The sequence below is a fragment of the Lithobates pipiens genome, unplaced genomic scaffold (genome assembly GCF_037356315.1).
Source record: "Lithobates pipiens isolate NorthernLeopardFrog02 unplaced genomic scaffold, aLitPip1_a1.2 Scaffold_22, whole genome shotgun sequence".
Lineage (NCBI taxonomy): Eukaryota > Metazoa > Chordata > Amphibia > Anura > Ranidae > Lithobates > Lithobates pipiens.
This window is the reverse complement of record NW_027507784.1, coordinates 75,087,461-75,104,195: the sequence shown is the minus strand read 5'-3', so window position 1 is coordinate 75,104,195 and position 16,735 is coordinate 75,087,461. Positions and strand designations below refer to the sequence as shown.

Below are 16,735 nucleotides of genomic sequence, written 5' to 3'. Positions count from 1 at the left end.
TGTAAAAAAAAAAAATTATGAATGTGAATAAAAACACATTTTATTTAATATCTTAATTTAAAAAAATTGTGACCAAAAATTACAACTTCAAAAAAATCACCATGCCTCTTCTAAATACCTTGGACTGTCATTTGGGGGATATCTGTACTCTCCTGACATTTTGAGTCTCAAGAAATGAGATAGGCCATCAATTCATCAGGATTGATCGATTATCAAATATATATACAGAACCATAGAATGCAGACTCCATACAACCGAAATAATATACACTGATTTGTGTTATTTTTATAAAAGAAATGTAGCAGAATATTTTTTGCCCTAAATTTATGAAGAAAGATTATTTATTTGCAACATTTTATAGCAGAAACTAAGAAAAAATTTTTTTTTTCTAAATGTTTGGTCTTTTTTTACAATTATTTAGTGAAATAAAAAAAAAAAATGAAAAAAAAACACCCAATGGTGATTGATTGAATACAACCAAAAGAAAACTCTACCTGTCTTAAAAAATAATAAAAATGTATTTGGGTAAAGTGTTGCATGACGGTGAAAGTGTCCGGTACTGAGGTGTTTAAAGCTATATTAAACCCAAAAGCAAACATTTATGTTTTTGCAGCTTACACATTCTTAGATGTTTCTTTTTTTAGGCTTTCTTTCTTTTTATTTTCACCTGGTGATCCAGCCAGCAAGTCTGTTTTGTTTTTGTTTTTTTACCAGAAAAGCTCTCTTGCAGTTACAGGAAAACATATTTAATACTGGCAGGGGTGCCTAGAATGATCAGCTTTTATTTATTTATGTAAAACCTTTATCCCAAAAACAAAAAAAAAAACAGTTTGTTGCAACTGCTTATAAAGTGTTAGTTGGAGTTTGGCTTCAATTTGTTAGTTAATTTAACCACTTCAGCCCAGCACGATTTGACCCCCTTCCTGACCAGAGCACTTTTTGTGATTCGGCACTGCGTCGCTTTAACTGACAACTGCGCGGTCGTGCGACGTTGCACCCAAACAAAATTTACGTCCTTTTTTCCCCCCCACAAATAGAGCTTTCTTTTTGTTGGTATTTGATCACCTCTGCAGGTTTTTTTTTTTTTTGCGCTATAAACAAAATAAGAGCGTCCTTTTTGAAAAAAAATGTTTACTTTTTGCTAAAATAAATATCCCCCAAAAATATATACATGTTTACCCCCAGTTTAGGCCGATATGTATTCTTCTACATATTTTGGTAAAAAAAAAACACAATAAGCGTATATTGATTGGTTTGCAAAAAAAGTTATAGCGGGGATAGGGAATAGTTTTATAGCATTTTATTATTATTATTATTATTTATTTTTTTTACTAGTAATGGTGGCGATCTGTGATTTGTATTATGACTGCAACATTATGGCGAACACATCGGACACCTTTGACACTATTTTGGGACCATTGTCATTTATACAGCGATTGGTGCTATAAAACTTCACTGATTACTGTGTAAATGACACTGGCAGGGAAGGGGTTAACCACTAGGGGCCGATGAAGGGGTTAAGTGTGTCCTAGGGAGTGATTCTAACTGTGGGCTGTGTTTCAACTCACATGACAGTGATCATTGCTCCTGATAACAGGGGGCAGTGATCTCTGTCATGTCACTAGGCAGAACGAGGAAATGCCTGGTTTACGCTCTGTGGCATGATCACCGGGAACCCACGGGCACGGTCACGCCGTACGCAAAAGACGCGAGGGTGTGCCCGCTAGTCCTGCCAATTAAAGGGGAGAAACAGGTATGCCCATTTGCCAACTGCTGCCATTGTGCCGACATATATCGGCGTGCAGCGGTCGGCAAGTGGTTAAGTATGGTAGAACTTCTAACACTCTCCTCCCCCCAGACTGACAATGCTGCTGTCCAAAAGGTGCCCCTTGTTCTCATTCATCCAGAGTGGGGGCACTGTAATACATGGGGTGTGTTACTGGCCAGATCACCAGGTGAAAACAAGGGGAAAAAAAACTAAAAAACTGAAAACTAATGCAGCCACCACATCTAATGATTGCTAAGCTGCAATATATAATTTTGGGGGTTTTGGGTATAATAGCACATTACCCTTGTTATTGACCCAGGAAACATCTGACCTGCTTCTGGAAAAGCCTTACCTGTAAATTCTCCGTGGTTGAACCACACTTTTACTGCCCCCCAACCGCTCTCCTTTCAGCTGCAGAGGCAGCAGCCAGGGGTATATACATGTCCTAGTCAAGATGCTTTGCTTCGCAGCGGCCACAGGAATTATTCTTATATAGTCACTATAATGTAAAGTGCGACCCGTTCAAATAAATAAGACTGCTCTGCTAGTGCCCTGCACCCGCGTGCAATGCTGCGCTAGTGCAAAGGATTAAAGCATTCGGTAAGGAGGCGATACAATGCCGCCTGTCAAATTCCCTCTGTAGAGCAAGTTGATCGCGGCTCACTCTTCAGAGCCCTAAAAGTCATAACATACATAAAGCTGAAAGTAAATAATATTAATGTTGATCCAGATCTCTACATTGGACCTGTGCAGGGGACAATTGTGATGGAAAGATGGCCAAATATGGACAGTTGAGAGCTCCAGCTATAGGAAGAAGATGTGAAATCAGATGAACTTTAATGGCGCTCGCTTGCTGCTAAAAAGCCAAATTATTGCCGGTTCGTATTTGTTCTCGCCAAGCAGGCGGAAGTAAGCTGACACGACTAAAAATAAACAAGAAAACAAGCAAATTACCAATCTGAAAGGCTTCCTCTTGAATTTATTATGTTTTAATGATCAAGCTTTTCACAACGCAGTAATTTTATCGCAAAAAAAAGAAAAACTCACGTCAGTTGCTTAATAGTGAATTGTCAGTTCTCTAAGAGAACATCATTTATCTTCATCTAAACATATACAAACTGAATTAGTTTGTAGCCTTCATTTAAGCAGAATTGCCTGACACCGTGCAGACTTTTTAATTGGCGGCATTCAGAGTCTAACAAATGTACAGCGTGCTTCCAGAGCGGAGGGTAAGTGGGGATCTAAAACGCTCAGAACACGTGCCTGTGACTTTTTACATGGCTGTTCAATGCATTCCACCAACTCCGGGTTTCTAGACTATCCATCTATCTATCTATCTATCTATCTATCTATCTATCTATCTATCTATCTATCTATCTATCTATCTAGCTAGCTAGCTATCCAATAGTACAAAGACCAGTGGTGGCCAGTTCTCAATCTTCTTGAAGGGACGAACCGTGCCCTCTCCAGCCAGACAAAGTCATTCATTCGGTGCCCCCCCTCCCCCCCATTGCTCAATTGCCGCATCGCTCACTCATCACCCGTCAACTCCATCTAGGTCACGGCTTCCTCCCCTGGGTCTCCTCCTGAGTCCCAGCAGTCGCTTCTCCTCCCAGACAATCAGGACTTAGGACCCACGCCCAATCGGGTCTTAGGACTCCTGGCCAATTGAGTCTTAGGACTCCTAGGCAATTGGGTCTCAGGACCCACTTCCTGATTGGCCAGAAGGAGAAACAGGAAGATAATTCGCTAATGCCACATAATTGGATAGGCTCAGGGCGCTCTGCCCTGCACCCACCATTTTTGAAGCCAAGACAAAGGCTTCTAAAAAAAAAAAAACAGGGCAATTCATGTGTCTGGCACCCTGCATGTAGATTAGGGGCCGGGCGTATTGGATTAGAGGGGTGGCACCCCTGCTCCCCAAATGGAGCGGCTGCAACTGCCAAAGACTAAACTTTATCTAATGTAAAACTATATAAACTACACACAAGTGGATTTTAATACTGTTCTAATACTGGATGGCACACACACACATACATACATGCACACACTGTGTTTTGTATGTATTTTATTACTGTAAGCTATCCTTCTCCCTACACACACTGTAATGCTATACTAATACTGTAGGCAGTGGCAGCCCCTGAGGATGTTTGGGGGTGCCATAGCATCATCAAAAATTCAAATAGAATTCCCCTAACACCCAAATTAGCATCAAATGCATCCCAGCAACAATATTAATAAAGTAATGTATAAGGAAAAGGGCATGGGAAATGAGGGAGCTTTGTGGGTGCTCAGATAAGGCCCCTTTCACATGTGGCGGATCCACTCAGCGCAGTCCACCAGCTCAGCGGGGGATCGCTCCGTTGATCTCCGCTGAGCCGGAGGATGACAGGTCTGTCTCTGCTCACTGAGCGGGGAGGGACCTGTCAGAGCCCCACTGATTTCTATGGGGAGACAGCATGTTAATTTTTATCAGATCTCATTCGATCTGTCAATGGCACACGTATCGCCATACGTCTGTTTTGAGTGGATCAGATGGCAGACAGATATCAGTAGACACATCTCCGCTGACATCCGCCTGCCCATAGAAGTCAATGGATGGCCCGCTCAGAACCACCTGAAAAACGGACAGGCGAATCCAAGCGGGCTTATCATGTGAAAGGGGCCTAAGTGAAACTACAGAACACCAATGTTGATGGTTATTACTGTGCTGGGGTTTAATATTTTGCTGAAGCTTATTGCTTGCTCTGACACTATTTGGGGGTTTTCATTATTGGCACTTGGAACTGACACTTGCTAGGAGTTATTTTTGGGCGTTGTCTCTGCTGCCCTGGCATATGCTGGGCATTATGGCCTTGGTTTATGATTGTTGACCTTGTCACTTGCTGCAGGCTATGTCTGATCCTGACACTTGCTAGGGGATATTGCTGACCCTGACACTTGTTGGATGTTATCATTGCTAGCCCTCACAAATGCTGGAGTTATGGGAGTTGTCGTTGCTGGACCAACACATGCTGGGGGTTATTGCTTTGTGTTGCCATTGCTGGCCTTAACACTTGCTGGGGGGTATTTCTGCTCTTAACACTTGCTAAGGGTTAATGCTGGACTTGACACTCACTTGGAGTTATTACTGGCCCTGAGAAATGTGGGGGAGGGATATCTTTGCTTACCCAGATATCAATAAATTATTGTTGCCACTGACACCAATATTTAGGCTAGCTTTATACCCACAATCTCTTTAGTGTACCCCCAGGCCCTGTTTTATCTAAGCTAGGGATGCACCAATATAAGTGTTTTAAGACTAAGGCTGGATTCACATCTATGCATTTTTTGTGCTTTTTGTATTTTGCAGATTTGCACTACAGAACGTGTTTCATAGAAAAAAACCATGGTAAATAGACTGCAGTCGAAATCTGCAAAATGCAAAAAGCGCTTAAATGCATAGGTGTGAATCCAGCCTTAGTATGAGTACCGATACTTTTTTTTAAGTACTTGCCAATACCAACCATCGATACCCATTTTTAGTGTCATGGAAATGTTATTGTAGGACTCGTTCACACTATACATGCATGACAACTGATGGGAGAACAGCACAGATTGCACTTGCAGAGGGATCAGTTCCTCATCAGTTTTCATGTACATTTCAGTGATTTTTTACAGCCTGTTCACATACTGTATGTGCAGGTCGGCCGCAGTGTGATTTCAAATAGACTCCTGTGCAATTTTAGTCCCTTTCAGGTGTGATTTCTAATCTCATGCACTTCAATTTGCATTGGAATTGCACTTCCACTGCTGAATGAAATTACACCGGACCGGGCTTTGAAAGCGCACTGCAAACCGGCCTGCACATACTGTATGTGAACCAAGTCTGAAGCTATCAATTTCAGTATTTGAGTCTTAGTACTCATGCAAATGCTTAGTATCAGCCCCAATACTGATGCTGGTATTGGTGCCACACTAATCTAACATTTAGAAAAGCTTTATGTCATTGCCCACAGCCAGCCCTAAATACTAAATAATAGAAATAATAGTAAGACTGACTTCAACACATTAGGTTTCTCATGTGGAACAAGCCTGGGGATAAAGATTTCTGATCTTCAGCCCAGGTTCACACTGAGCTGCGGCAATGAAGCCGTGCGAGTTCAGTTGAACTTGCATGATTTCACTCCGGCATGTCAGTTCTGATTTCGGCCGCGATTTCAGAGACATCTGTGCAGATTTCTGCACAGATGTCAATGTACATTGCAGCCCGAAATTGCAAAAAGTAGTACAGAAACTACTTTTTGAAATCGGTGCAGCATCGCAATGATTAGGACGGGCCCATTGACGGCAATTGCCGCCGATTCGACATGTGATTTGACATGTCAAAACGCATGTCAAAACGCTCCAGTGTGAACCAGGGCTAACTGACATTTCTGATTGATCAGTTGTTGATATAATCACCTGGCAAGTCCTATAGGTGTATTTTCTTCCACTTTCAATAAGATACTACAGAACACTGAACATGAATATGAGGGAACACTTTTCCCCTTATAGCTACTCTTCAAAACAGTCCCTTGAACAGTAGGACTTAAAGTGGATAGCACTGAGACACCACAAGCAATGTTCCAATCCAGGCCCTAACAGTGGTGCTCCAAGGGTTACCAGCAGCAGCAGTCACTAGGCCCCCCTTTCGCCCATAGTTGCCAACTGTCCCAAATTTCCCGGGACATTCCCAGGATTAGGACATTTGTCACAATTTAATTTTGTCCCAGGAAATGCCCCGGGAAATTCGGTTTGTCACGTTTTTCGCCACCGCCGGCCGCTAGAGGTCCGTGGCTAGCGGAGACAATGTCAACTCCATTTTAAAGAAGACCAGAAGCTGGTTTTCAATAGAGCTCAGATGCTGCGGCGCCGCAGTTCAAAGTCATTCCGCGTGGCAACGACGGCTTGCCGCGTCTGGAGGACAGGAGATCATGTCAGGGCCAGTCTGTGTATGTGGGGGCCAGTCTGTGTATGTGGGGGCAAGTCTGGAGATGTGGGGGCCAGTCTGTGTATGTGGGGGCCAGTCTGTGTATGTGGGGGCCAGTCTGGAGATGTGGGGGCCAGTCTGGAGATGTGGGGGCCAGTCTGGAGATGTGGGGGCCAGTCTGGGGATGTGGGGGCCAGTCTGTAGATGTGGGGGGCAGGCTGTAGATGTGGGGGCCAGTATGTGGATGTCGGGGGCCAGTCTGTGTATGTGGGGGCCAGTCTGTGGATGCCGGGGGGCGGTCTGGGGATGTCGGGGGGCGGTCTGTGGATGTTGGGGGCCAGTCTGTGTATGTGGGGGCCAGTCTGTGGATGTCGGGGGCCAGTCTGTGGATGCCAGGGGGGCCAGTCTGTGGATGTGGGGGGGGCAGTGTGGATGTCAGAGGGGCACCAGATGTAAGGAGGGGCACCGCTGATGGACACAGATGTGAGGAAGGTACCTCTGATGGGGCACCTGATGTAAGGACAGACTCCACTGTGGACACCTGATGGAATCTGGTGGCAGGCAATGTGGCTAGTGACGCGCTCATGGCTCCCACTGATTCTGCATTATGGTGAGTGGAATGATTTAATTTCATATTACAGTGTAATAATAGAAATAATGCGCTTCAATCATCCTGACACCATAACAATCATGGCGCCGGGATGATTGAAGCGCTAACACCAGGTATTTGGAGTATCTTTATCTGCTGATTGTCAAACTCTGGAAAACACATATTGCTATTGTGGTGTAGGCATGTTGGCAACTATGCTTTCGCCCTCTCAGGTCTGTACTCACAAAGTCCCTGGGACTTGGATGTCTTCCTCCAGACTCAGGCCGCGTACACACGGGCGGATTGTCTGCCCAACTTAGTCTGCTGAACCGTGTTTCAGCGGATAATCCGCTCGTGTGTGGGCTTCAGCGGACTTTTTCAGCGGACAGTCTGACGGACTAAGTCTTTCGGAATTTCCGTAATTTTGTCCGTCCAAACTTGGTTTTGTCCGTCCAAACTTGGTTTCAGCGGACAGTCCGCTCGTGTGTAGGCAAGTTGGACGGACTAAGTATGGCGCATGCTCAGAAAGGATTTACACGGCCGAAGGTTGCATTGCAATGTATTGGACGTCGTTTTTCTAGTCCCGTCGTACGTGCTGTACACGTCATCGCGCAAGCTTTCAGCGGACTGTCTGTTCATCGTGTGTGGTCAAGTCCATTCATTCAAATGTTGGACGGACTGTCTGTCGGATTGTCTGGCGAACTTAGTTGGCCAGACAATCCGCCCGTGTGTACGCGGCCTCAGGCAGACAGTCTCCTAATTGAGCCTCCAGTCTCTACATTTGCTCAAATGGTACCAGCAACCTATCTAGGAGGGTGCTACACAAACTCCCACATACTCCCAAATACAATAAAATAGTTTCCTATTAAGCATTATGGGGAGCGCAACTTTATAAATAGAGAAGAATGTAATTCACGCATTGTGCACTGGGTGTTACTGCCGATTGATAGGAAGGCATACATTGAACCCCAGGAAGACTAATTCCCTGGATCAGTGACTCCATGGAAGAATTCTACTACATATAAAAGGAGATTCCCTTTCTTTGGGAACAGGCACAGATCCCAAATGTTAAATAATTTATACTGAACATCATCTCCACATTCTATAGTAGAGAGTTGGACCGTACATGCAGTGCAGAAATGCTCTCTTTTCACCTGTTACAAAATGTTGTTTTCTTTTCCAAAAGAGGTAAGCATATATTACAACACATAAATCTACCAGACATGGTAGTTTGAAACGGAATGGATGGTTGAACCTTCTACCTGTATTAAGGCACTTTCTGTTTACAGGGGCTTCATCTGACCCATCTCGGCAATCAAAGTCACCATCGCATTGCCACTGGTAATTTAGCAGGCAGCGTCCATCAGCGCAAATAAACTCATCAGGAGCACATTGGCGATAACCTGAAAAAGCAGCATGACCGAGAAGAAACATGTAAAATGTTGCAACTATGTACAGTGTGGCAAGCATTATCTGCAATAGATCACAGACCTTATCTATCTACTCTGCACTAATGGGATTTTTTTTTAAATAATTTAAAAGAGAAGTATAGGACTTTTTTTTTTTTTAATCATACGTACCTAGGTGGATGCGGCATCAGTCAGATGCTTTAAGGCTGAGAATGGAGAGATCAAACACCGCCAAGCACTCGGTTCTCAGTGCCTCCTGAGCAGAGCTGGTGAATGTCAGTCACTGTCACTGGCTCTCTGCTCTGCCCCCTCAAGCTCACTGGAGCACTGGGCTATGGAGGTGGAGGGAGCGGTTGGCTCAGGCTTTCAGCAGCTTGCTGAGTGGCTGAGCCAGCTGCCGGTCCATGTATCTGGGCAGATCCCGACCATATAGTCGTGATACTTCTCGAGCCTGGACCGGCTTGGTGACATCAGCTGACAGCGAGCTTCACCCCGCTGTCTGCTGAAAATGGATCCCAGTAGTGCAAAACAATCTGCACTCCTGTGATTCACAGGAGAAGTACAAAAAAAGATGTTTGGCTGTACTTCTCCTTTAACTTCTTATAGGAGAAGTAGGGCGAAAGCTCTGTTGGCCCTACTTCTCCTGGGGATCACAGAAGTGCAGCTAATTCTGCACTCCTCTGACCCATTTTCAGTGGACGGCAGGCGAAAGCCTAACATCTCTCTGCTGGTCCAGGCTCTGGATTGATCCTGACTTTAAAGCGGTAGTAAAGTCTTTACTTTTTTTTTTTTAAATGGTCCCCTGTGCAGGCCTACGTCATAATAAACTAGTATGCACTACAAACTGGGACATTATGACAGACTTACCTGCAAATGGAGCACTCCAGGGCTGAGCTGGCAAGGCTCTCCTTGGTCTACGGCAGCTTCCATCTTTGCTCGGTCTTTCTTCTGGGTTACTGATCTTCAGGCATTTAATTGAACAAGACATTTTGGACAATTTCATGCTCCCAACTTTGTGGGAACAGTTTGGGGATGGACCCTTCCTGTTCCAACATGACTGCATACCAGTGCACAAATCAAGGTCCATAAAGATATGGATGAGCGAGTATGGGGTGGAGAAACTTGACTGGTCTGCACAGAGTCCTGACCTCAACCTGATAGAACACCTTTGGGATGAATTAGAGTGAAGACTGTGAGCCAGGCCAGTCAACTCAGTATTGAACCCTACAGACTAATGCCTTGTACACATGGTCGGACTTCCCGACGGAAAATGTGCGATCGGATCGTGTTGTCAGAAAATCCGATCGTGTGTGGGCTCCATCAGACTTTTTCCATCGGAATTTCCGACACACAAAGTTTGAGAGCTGGATCTATAATTTTCCAATAACAAAGTCTGATTGTTTAAATTCCGATCGTGTGTAGACAATTCCGATGGGCAAAGTGCCACACATGCTCAGAATAAATTACGAGACAAAGGTTATTGGCTACTGGCCTCTTTATAGTCCCGTCATAGGTGTTCTACGTCACTGCGTTCAGAACGATTGGATTCTCCGACAACGTTGTGCAACTGTGTGTATGTAAGACAAGTTTGGGCCAAAATCCGTCAGAAAAAATCTGACGGATTTTGTCATCGGAAAGTCTGACCGCGTGTACAGGGCATTAGACTGGGATGCCATTAAAGTTCATTTTTGGTATGTATCATTACTTTTTGGTGTCCTATTTCTGACAGATCTGCGCAGTAATCCAGCATAAACAACTGTTGTACTTTGCCTCCCTTTCTTGTAATAGAAACCTGTGACTACTGCTCTCTATCCTTGTGCAGGGTGACTGGTCTTATATCCGTCCCCTCCTGTAGTTTTCTACAGGCAACCAAGGGTTGGGGCCTGCTGGGTCCCTCCCACAACTCTGCTCTCTGCACAGGCTATGTGTATACAGGGCTGTCTTTAATATTGATTGGACCCTGGGCAAATTTTTTCTTGCCCCCCCCATGCAGTTTTGCTCTTCACCTGCCCCGAGACATACAATAAATAGCAGCTAGACTCAAAATCAGTTTACTGAATCAGATCAGGCAGCTATTGCGATTGGTTTCCAGAGGTTACAGTGTATCATTACCACTCACTGACTGGTTGCTAGAGGTTGCACCACACATTATGGCTCACTGATTAGTTGCTAGAGGTTACAGCACATGATTTCTGCTTGTTGATTGGTTGCAAGAGATTACTGTGGATATGACCTCAGGGGGCATGTCAATGCCGCTGGCCGCTGCTATTTACATATGAATGCTGACGCTATTTACATATGCATGCTGATGTTATTTACATATGAATGCTGGTAATTTACATGTAAACACAGGGTCTGCCGGTGAGTCATCAATAGGGCAGAGCTGGGCAGCATTAGTAGCAGCACTCCACACTGAGATATCGGAACACAGCACAGGACTAAAACCTCAAGGGACGAGGGAATTTAAACCAGGATAGTTGGCAAGTATGAGACAGCTGCTTTGGGCCCCACAACAATGACAGGGCCCAGGGCAGCTGCCCCTTTTGCCCTGCCTTAAAAACGACCCTGTGTGTATAATAGTGATGATGTCACAGTTACTTGTTTAAGGCAACGTCTGGGTTAACAAAGGCAACTGAGGAATATATTTCTGAGAACATGTTTGTGCCAGGAGCTCAGCTTTCAGCTCGTCACCAACATTTACTGTGGTCCTTCTATTAGATCTTGAACTGCTTCACCCATCAGTTTAATTATGATCACTCTGTATAGTGCATGATCTTCCTTGGTGGATAAAATATAAGTCATAAACCTACGTTTTAACCTCCAGTGTGCTCCGAGCTGCAAATTAACTTTATTTCTTGGGAACATTTTTATTGTGGGTGGCACAAATGTTACTTACCGCATTCTGGAGATTCATCAGAGCCATCTCCACAGTCGTCATCATGGTCACAGAGGAACTGCTTAGGGATGCATACTTTGTTGCTGCACATAAAAGTGTTTTCATCACAGGTTGTAACAGGAGCTGAAAAATATATGAAGAAAATAAAAAATAAAGCGGGATTGCAAATCACGGTCATCATCCAGCCACTGATATTTGGGAATAGGCAGGATACTAGTAATGCATGCGATACTCATTGACTCCCCGTTGGTGAACTCAGCCATATGCTATTTCAGAATGTATTCTGGAGAAAGTCCATGTAAATAAAGATTGCTTCTGAACAGCCATCACAACATAACCCCAAAGTAATTTCTGTACAATCAAAAAATACAATATCCCCTGTAGGGTCTCTTAAGGCACTAACTGTCATGCATTTTTGGAAACCATTAAAATGCTGGAACTGTATGCAACCACACCTCCTCCTCAGAAAGTTTAATCCTGGGTGAGCTGGGGAGAAAAATAAACAAACATGAAAAGGCCCACATACAGTATACCTACCTCAATCTGTAGACCTGTGACATCCAACATCCTAGATTTCTCCTTCTTAGTGCTGCAGGTTTGGGGGGTATTCCTGACAACCAATCAATCAAATCACTGATTACAGTGGCATAATGACATTGACAGCAGGGGCTGCAACAACACCTGTTGCCTGCATTGAGTCCAGCATACAGAGCAGCCTTCAGATGAATAGTCACCATCACTGGAGTCAGTGTGGAGGGCAGCACCCCTAGGTTCTGTTCCTTGTGAGGATAAGGTAAATTTAGTCTTTTTTGGCTCCTCTATAGCTAGTGGAGCAGAGTGTGATTATTTTTTGCCTGTTCTGGGCCTCACAAGCTGCAGGCTCAACTACGTCTCTCTACCTTCTAGTAGGTTCTAGAAAGTAGTGGGCTGGAAAAGGCAGACCCTAAGTGGAATATTCATGGGACTCTGGCCAATCCCTGTGGAGGTGTGCCCAGAAGTTGAAGAGAGAGCCCATTATTAGTCTGAGGCCTGGACCTGAAGGAGGTTATACCAGCCTGGAAGGGCTGCTGCCCTTCTGGGCAAGACAGCTGAAGATTGTAGAGAATTAATTGAGGTCCCAGCTAGGCTAGAGCTAGGAGGCCTATTTTCCTTGAAGCAGTTCATAGCCAAGTCAAGTCAGTTTGGAGATTCACGATACAATGTCTAACCAGTTTTGGACAGGATCAATCCAAGTATCTTGAGACACATTGAGTAGAGGCCTGGAAGTAGAATCCTAGTGACTTTTGCTATTTAACCCCTTGTGTGACTATGTTAGTGCTACCAAAGTGGGATTTACTGGGCTGGAAGTCACAGAAATACTAGTGCCTCTAGTCTCCGCAATGAAGGGAGGAGAGAAGAGAAGAGGCAGACTAGAAAGTCCTCCATACATTTTGTGCACTAAACTCTGGAGTATCCCAAAGCTTTCCTGCACCCCATCCAAGTTTAATTAGCAATAAAGCCAAAAAAGATATCCACTACCTGGTTATTGTCTGTGAGACTGAGAGAGCTACTCTGAGCCTTGCTGCCATACACTCACTTGGAAATAGAACCTGTAACAAATCTGCTAGGCCCGTCGGGGGTCTGCACTTCAGGTGGATCATCAGGCCATGAATTAATGTAAATAGTGGTGGGTCTTAGGAACCTAATTTCACATTTAAAAAAGGCATAGAATGCCCACAAGCTATTTGGGGTGTTAACAAATATTTTTTTTTTCCTGGTCAGGGTTCATCTTTAATGGTATCATGCAAGATTCATGTACATTGCTGGCAGTGGTGGGTGGAGAGGTTTAATCTGGATGTAATATTGTCAATATTGTCATATTGTGCTACCCCGTGGGAACCACTGACAATTAGTGCCTATTTCCACCACTCGCTGCATGCACGGCCAAGCATATGAATTTTTTGGCATTATTCCAATGGTTCAAGAATTAGCCTAGCTGTTTTTTTTTTTGTTTTTTTTTTAACAAGAACTTAGATAGGAATGGGATGCATGGGATACCCTGAACTGTAGAACTTGAGGACTGCTAGACTTGTGTCTGCTTGGTACAAAATGCTAGCTGTATTGCATGACCATAGGCTGCATTGCATTACCACAGGCTGCACTGTGCTGTCTCTTGGTTGAATTTGTACAACTTCTGGCTGTATTACACAGCTTCTGGCTGCAGTAGACACCCTTAGGCAGTATAGCACACTCCTGGCTGTCTTGCTCAACTCTTAGCTGCACTGCACTGAATTGTATTGTAAAACACTCTCTCTTTCTCTCTCTCTCTCTGCCCCAGGGGCAGAGCCTCCAGCAGGGGGTATCCTCCAGAAGACTGGACCCTGGAACTCCCCACCTTGGCTGCCAGGCTTCAGAACATTTATGGGTTCTCCCTCCACCTACTGGGCATGCATCTTCGGGGATCCCATAATTATTCAGGATGCTTGTCCTGCTCCCCTCCCACTATAGTTCTTGAAATATCCAGAAGACAGCGGGTATTTGCAGATCAGCAGCCTCTGAGACAATGAACAGCCCAAAGAAATCAAACCCTGCTCCACTGGTTACAGAGGAGTTAACTTCATTTTCCCAGCAGCCTACTCTAAACTAGGAGGGTGCTACACAAACTATAATGTCTTAAGCATGTTTTCCCCACCAGGGTTGAACAGAACCCTATAGTAGTTAGGGGGTTAATTAAGCAATGAGCAGAGGCAGATTGAACACATGCTTGATGGTGCTTATTTTGTTCCTTGGCCAAAGTCACTCAGCAGACAAGTAACTGTGGACACCAACGATCTTTTTAGCTGTCTGTAAGTATGGCATCCTTTCTACTGACCGCTATTATTATTATTGTTATTACACAGGATGTATATAGCGCCAACAGTTTACACACTGCTTTACAATGTCAAGGGGACAATACAATTACAATACAGTTTGATACAGAAGGAATAGGAGGGCCCTGGTCATGGAGCTTACAATCTAAAGGGAGGGGGAGGTGGTACAGTTCATAGGCAGAGGTGGGGTAGGCTTCCCTGATTAAGTGAATTTCCAGGGATCACCTAAAGGTGGACAGGATAAGGACTGAGCAGACATAATGGAGCAGGGTGTTCCAGAGGATGGAAGAGGCTCTGGAGAAGTCCTGGAAGTGAGCATGGGAGGAGGTAACAAGGGAGCTAAAGAGCAGGAGGTTTTGGGTGAAGCAGAGAAAACTATTTGGGTGATATCTGCTGATGAGGTTGGTGATGTAACTGGGGGTGATGTTATGGATAACCTTGTATGTTGTGGTTAGTATTTTGAATTTGATATGGTTGGATAGTGGAAGCCAGTGAAGGGATTGACAGAGAGGAGCAGCAGTTACAGATTGGTTAGTAAGATGTATTAGTATAGCTTCAGCATTTATAATAGACTGAAGGGGGGGGGGGGGGTAGCTTGTGTAAGGGTAGGCCAGTGAGGAGAGAGTTGCAGTAGTCATGGCGAGAAAAAAAAAAAGGATTACGTTGTTCTGTGGTGTCGTTAGTCAAGAAGGGGCGAATTCTGGCAATGTTGCGGAGGTTAAGGTGACAAGATGTAGCCAGTGATTAGATGTGGGGGCTGTAGCAAAGGTCAGAGTCTAAGATTACACCCATCCCCTTTGCGTGTTTGAAGGGACCAATGGTTGTGCCATTGATCTCAATGGTAAAGTCGCCGGGAATGGATCGTGGAGGAGGAAATATTACAAGCTCAGTTTTAGAAAGATTGAGTTTGAGGAGGTGGTGCCGCATCCATACTGATATGTCGCTCATTAAGTTTGTGTTACGTTTATGTTAGGGATACTGTCTCCCACTGGTCATAAATTTAAAGTAGAACTATAGGCAAAAATTTTTTATTTTTTTTTTTCATTTTGGATAGAGTAAGGAAGGCTTAAAAATCCTGTAAGATTTTTTTTTTTTTTTTGCCATCTGTGTCCCATTGCGGAACTTTCTTTTAGCCGGATAGAAAGTGAGGGAAAATCCCTGCAAATTAAGGGAAGTCCTTGGGGACCCCCAAGTCACCAGAACTATTTGCCCCCTTGGAATATTTCCCCTCTACTACTTTTCTGGGGACAACCCAAAACTTGGGGTTATCTTTTACTTTCACTTTCATTGATAATAGTAAACAGGACAAATAGAGAGGGTGGATCTCCTTACCGGTGGTACAGACAGCAATAAAAACTGAAAGGGGTTCTAATCCCTCTCCACTCTATCCACAACAAAAAAACTTTTGCCTTTAGTTATACTTTAAAGTGGTAATTCACCCACTGTATGTCAAAGTAAGGCGTCCCTTTAGTACCAATCACCAATTTATGGGGGCACTTAACCACTGACCACCCATATAAAAGGGGTACCTTTCCCACTCACTACCTATAGAAGGTGCAAAGTTTCCTTGACCAACAATGTAAGGGGCACCTATTCCACTGTCCTCCGAAGTAAGGTAACATTTTTCCACTACAAATAACGTTTCCACTGCCAACCAAAATAAAGTAATACCATTATAACAACACAGTAGAGATCCAGATTATTACAGATGTCCATCACTGACCTGGTCTTTTTAAAAGTTGCCAAACACAAGGCCCCACCATGGCTACGTGTTATTTGTTACTGCTGGGTGGTTTACAATATCATTTCTCACACTTTGGTTCTTTTCTGTCTGGAAACAAAGAGAATATTTCTTCTCTTTTGTTACCTAAAGAAAACTCCTGTGAGAAGCCTGTAGATTAAAACACACTGTATACGCTTCTCACGGAATACAATTGAGTTTCAAGTGAAGTCTAGGCTGAATTGAAATAAAACATATTTAAACCTTGTCAGTGGGGTATACACTCCTTTGACTAGTTGAGTCACTAAGATTCTGAAGCATCTTTCAAAGACACGGGATTCCAGACTTGTCAGCGGGAACTTTTCTCTACTTTTTTTCTCTTTCTCTCTCAATGTTGGAAAAGTGTTTTTATTTTAGCAAGGACGTTTTAAGCAAGACATTCTGTCCCCAAAAAACCTCAAGATACTGTTAAATGATTTATTTTAAAATTAAAAAAAAAATACTTTTCCATTTTACTTGAAAACGTATCAACTCCTTAAGTGACATCTCAAGT

The 16,735-nt window shown here is 44.0% G+C and overlaps 1 protein-coding gene across 1 annotated transcript in view; it reads right to left on the bottom strand.

The window, feature by feature from the left end:
• The window catches only part of LRP1B (LDL receptor related protein 1B), a 2,110,020-nt gene that overhangs the window by 335,987 nt on the left and 1,757,298 nt on the right, over window positions 1–16,735 (bottom strand). Inside the window, exons 53-54 of the mRNA XM_077447755.1 lie at window positions 11,614–11,736; window positions 8,571–8,711 (exon numbers count right to left, since the gene is read on the bottom strand). Coding sequence (XP_077303881.1) covers window positions 8,571–8,711; window positions 11,614–11,736 — 264 coding nt within the window. The remainder of the gene's footprint in view (window positions 1–8,570; window positions 8,712–11,613; window positions 11,737–16,735) is intronic.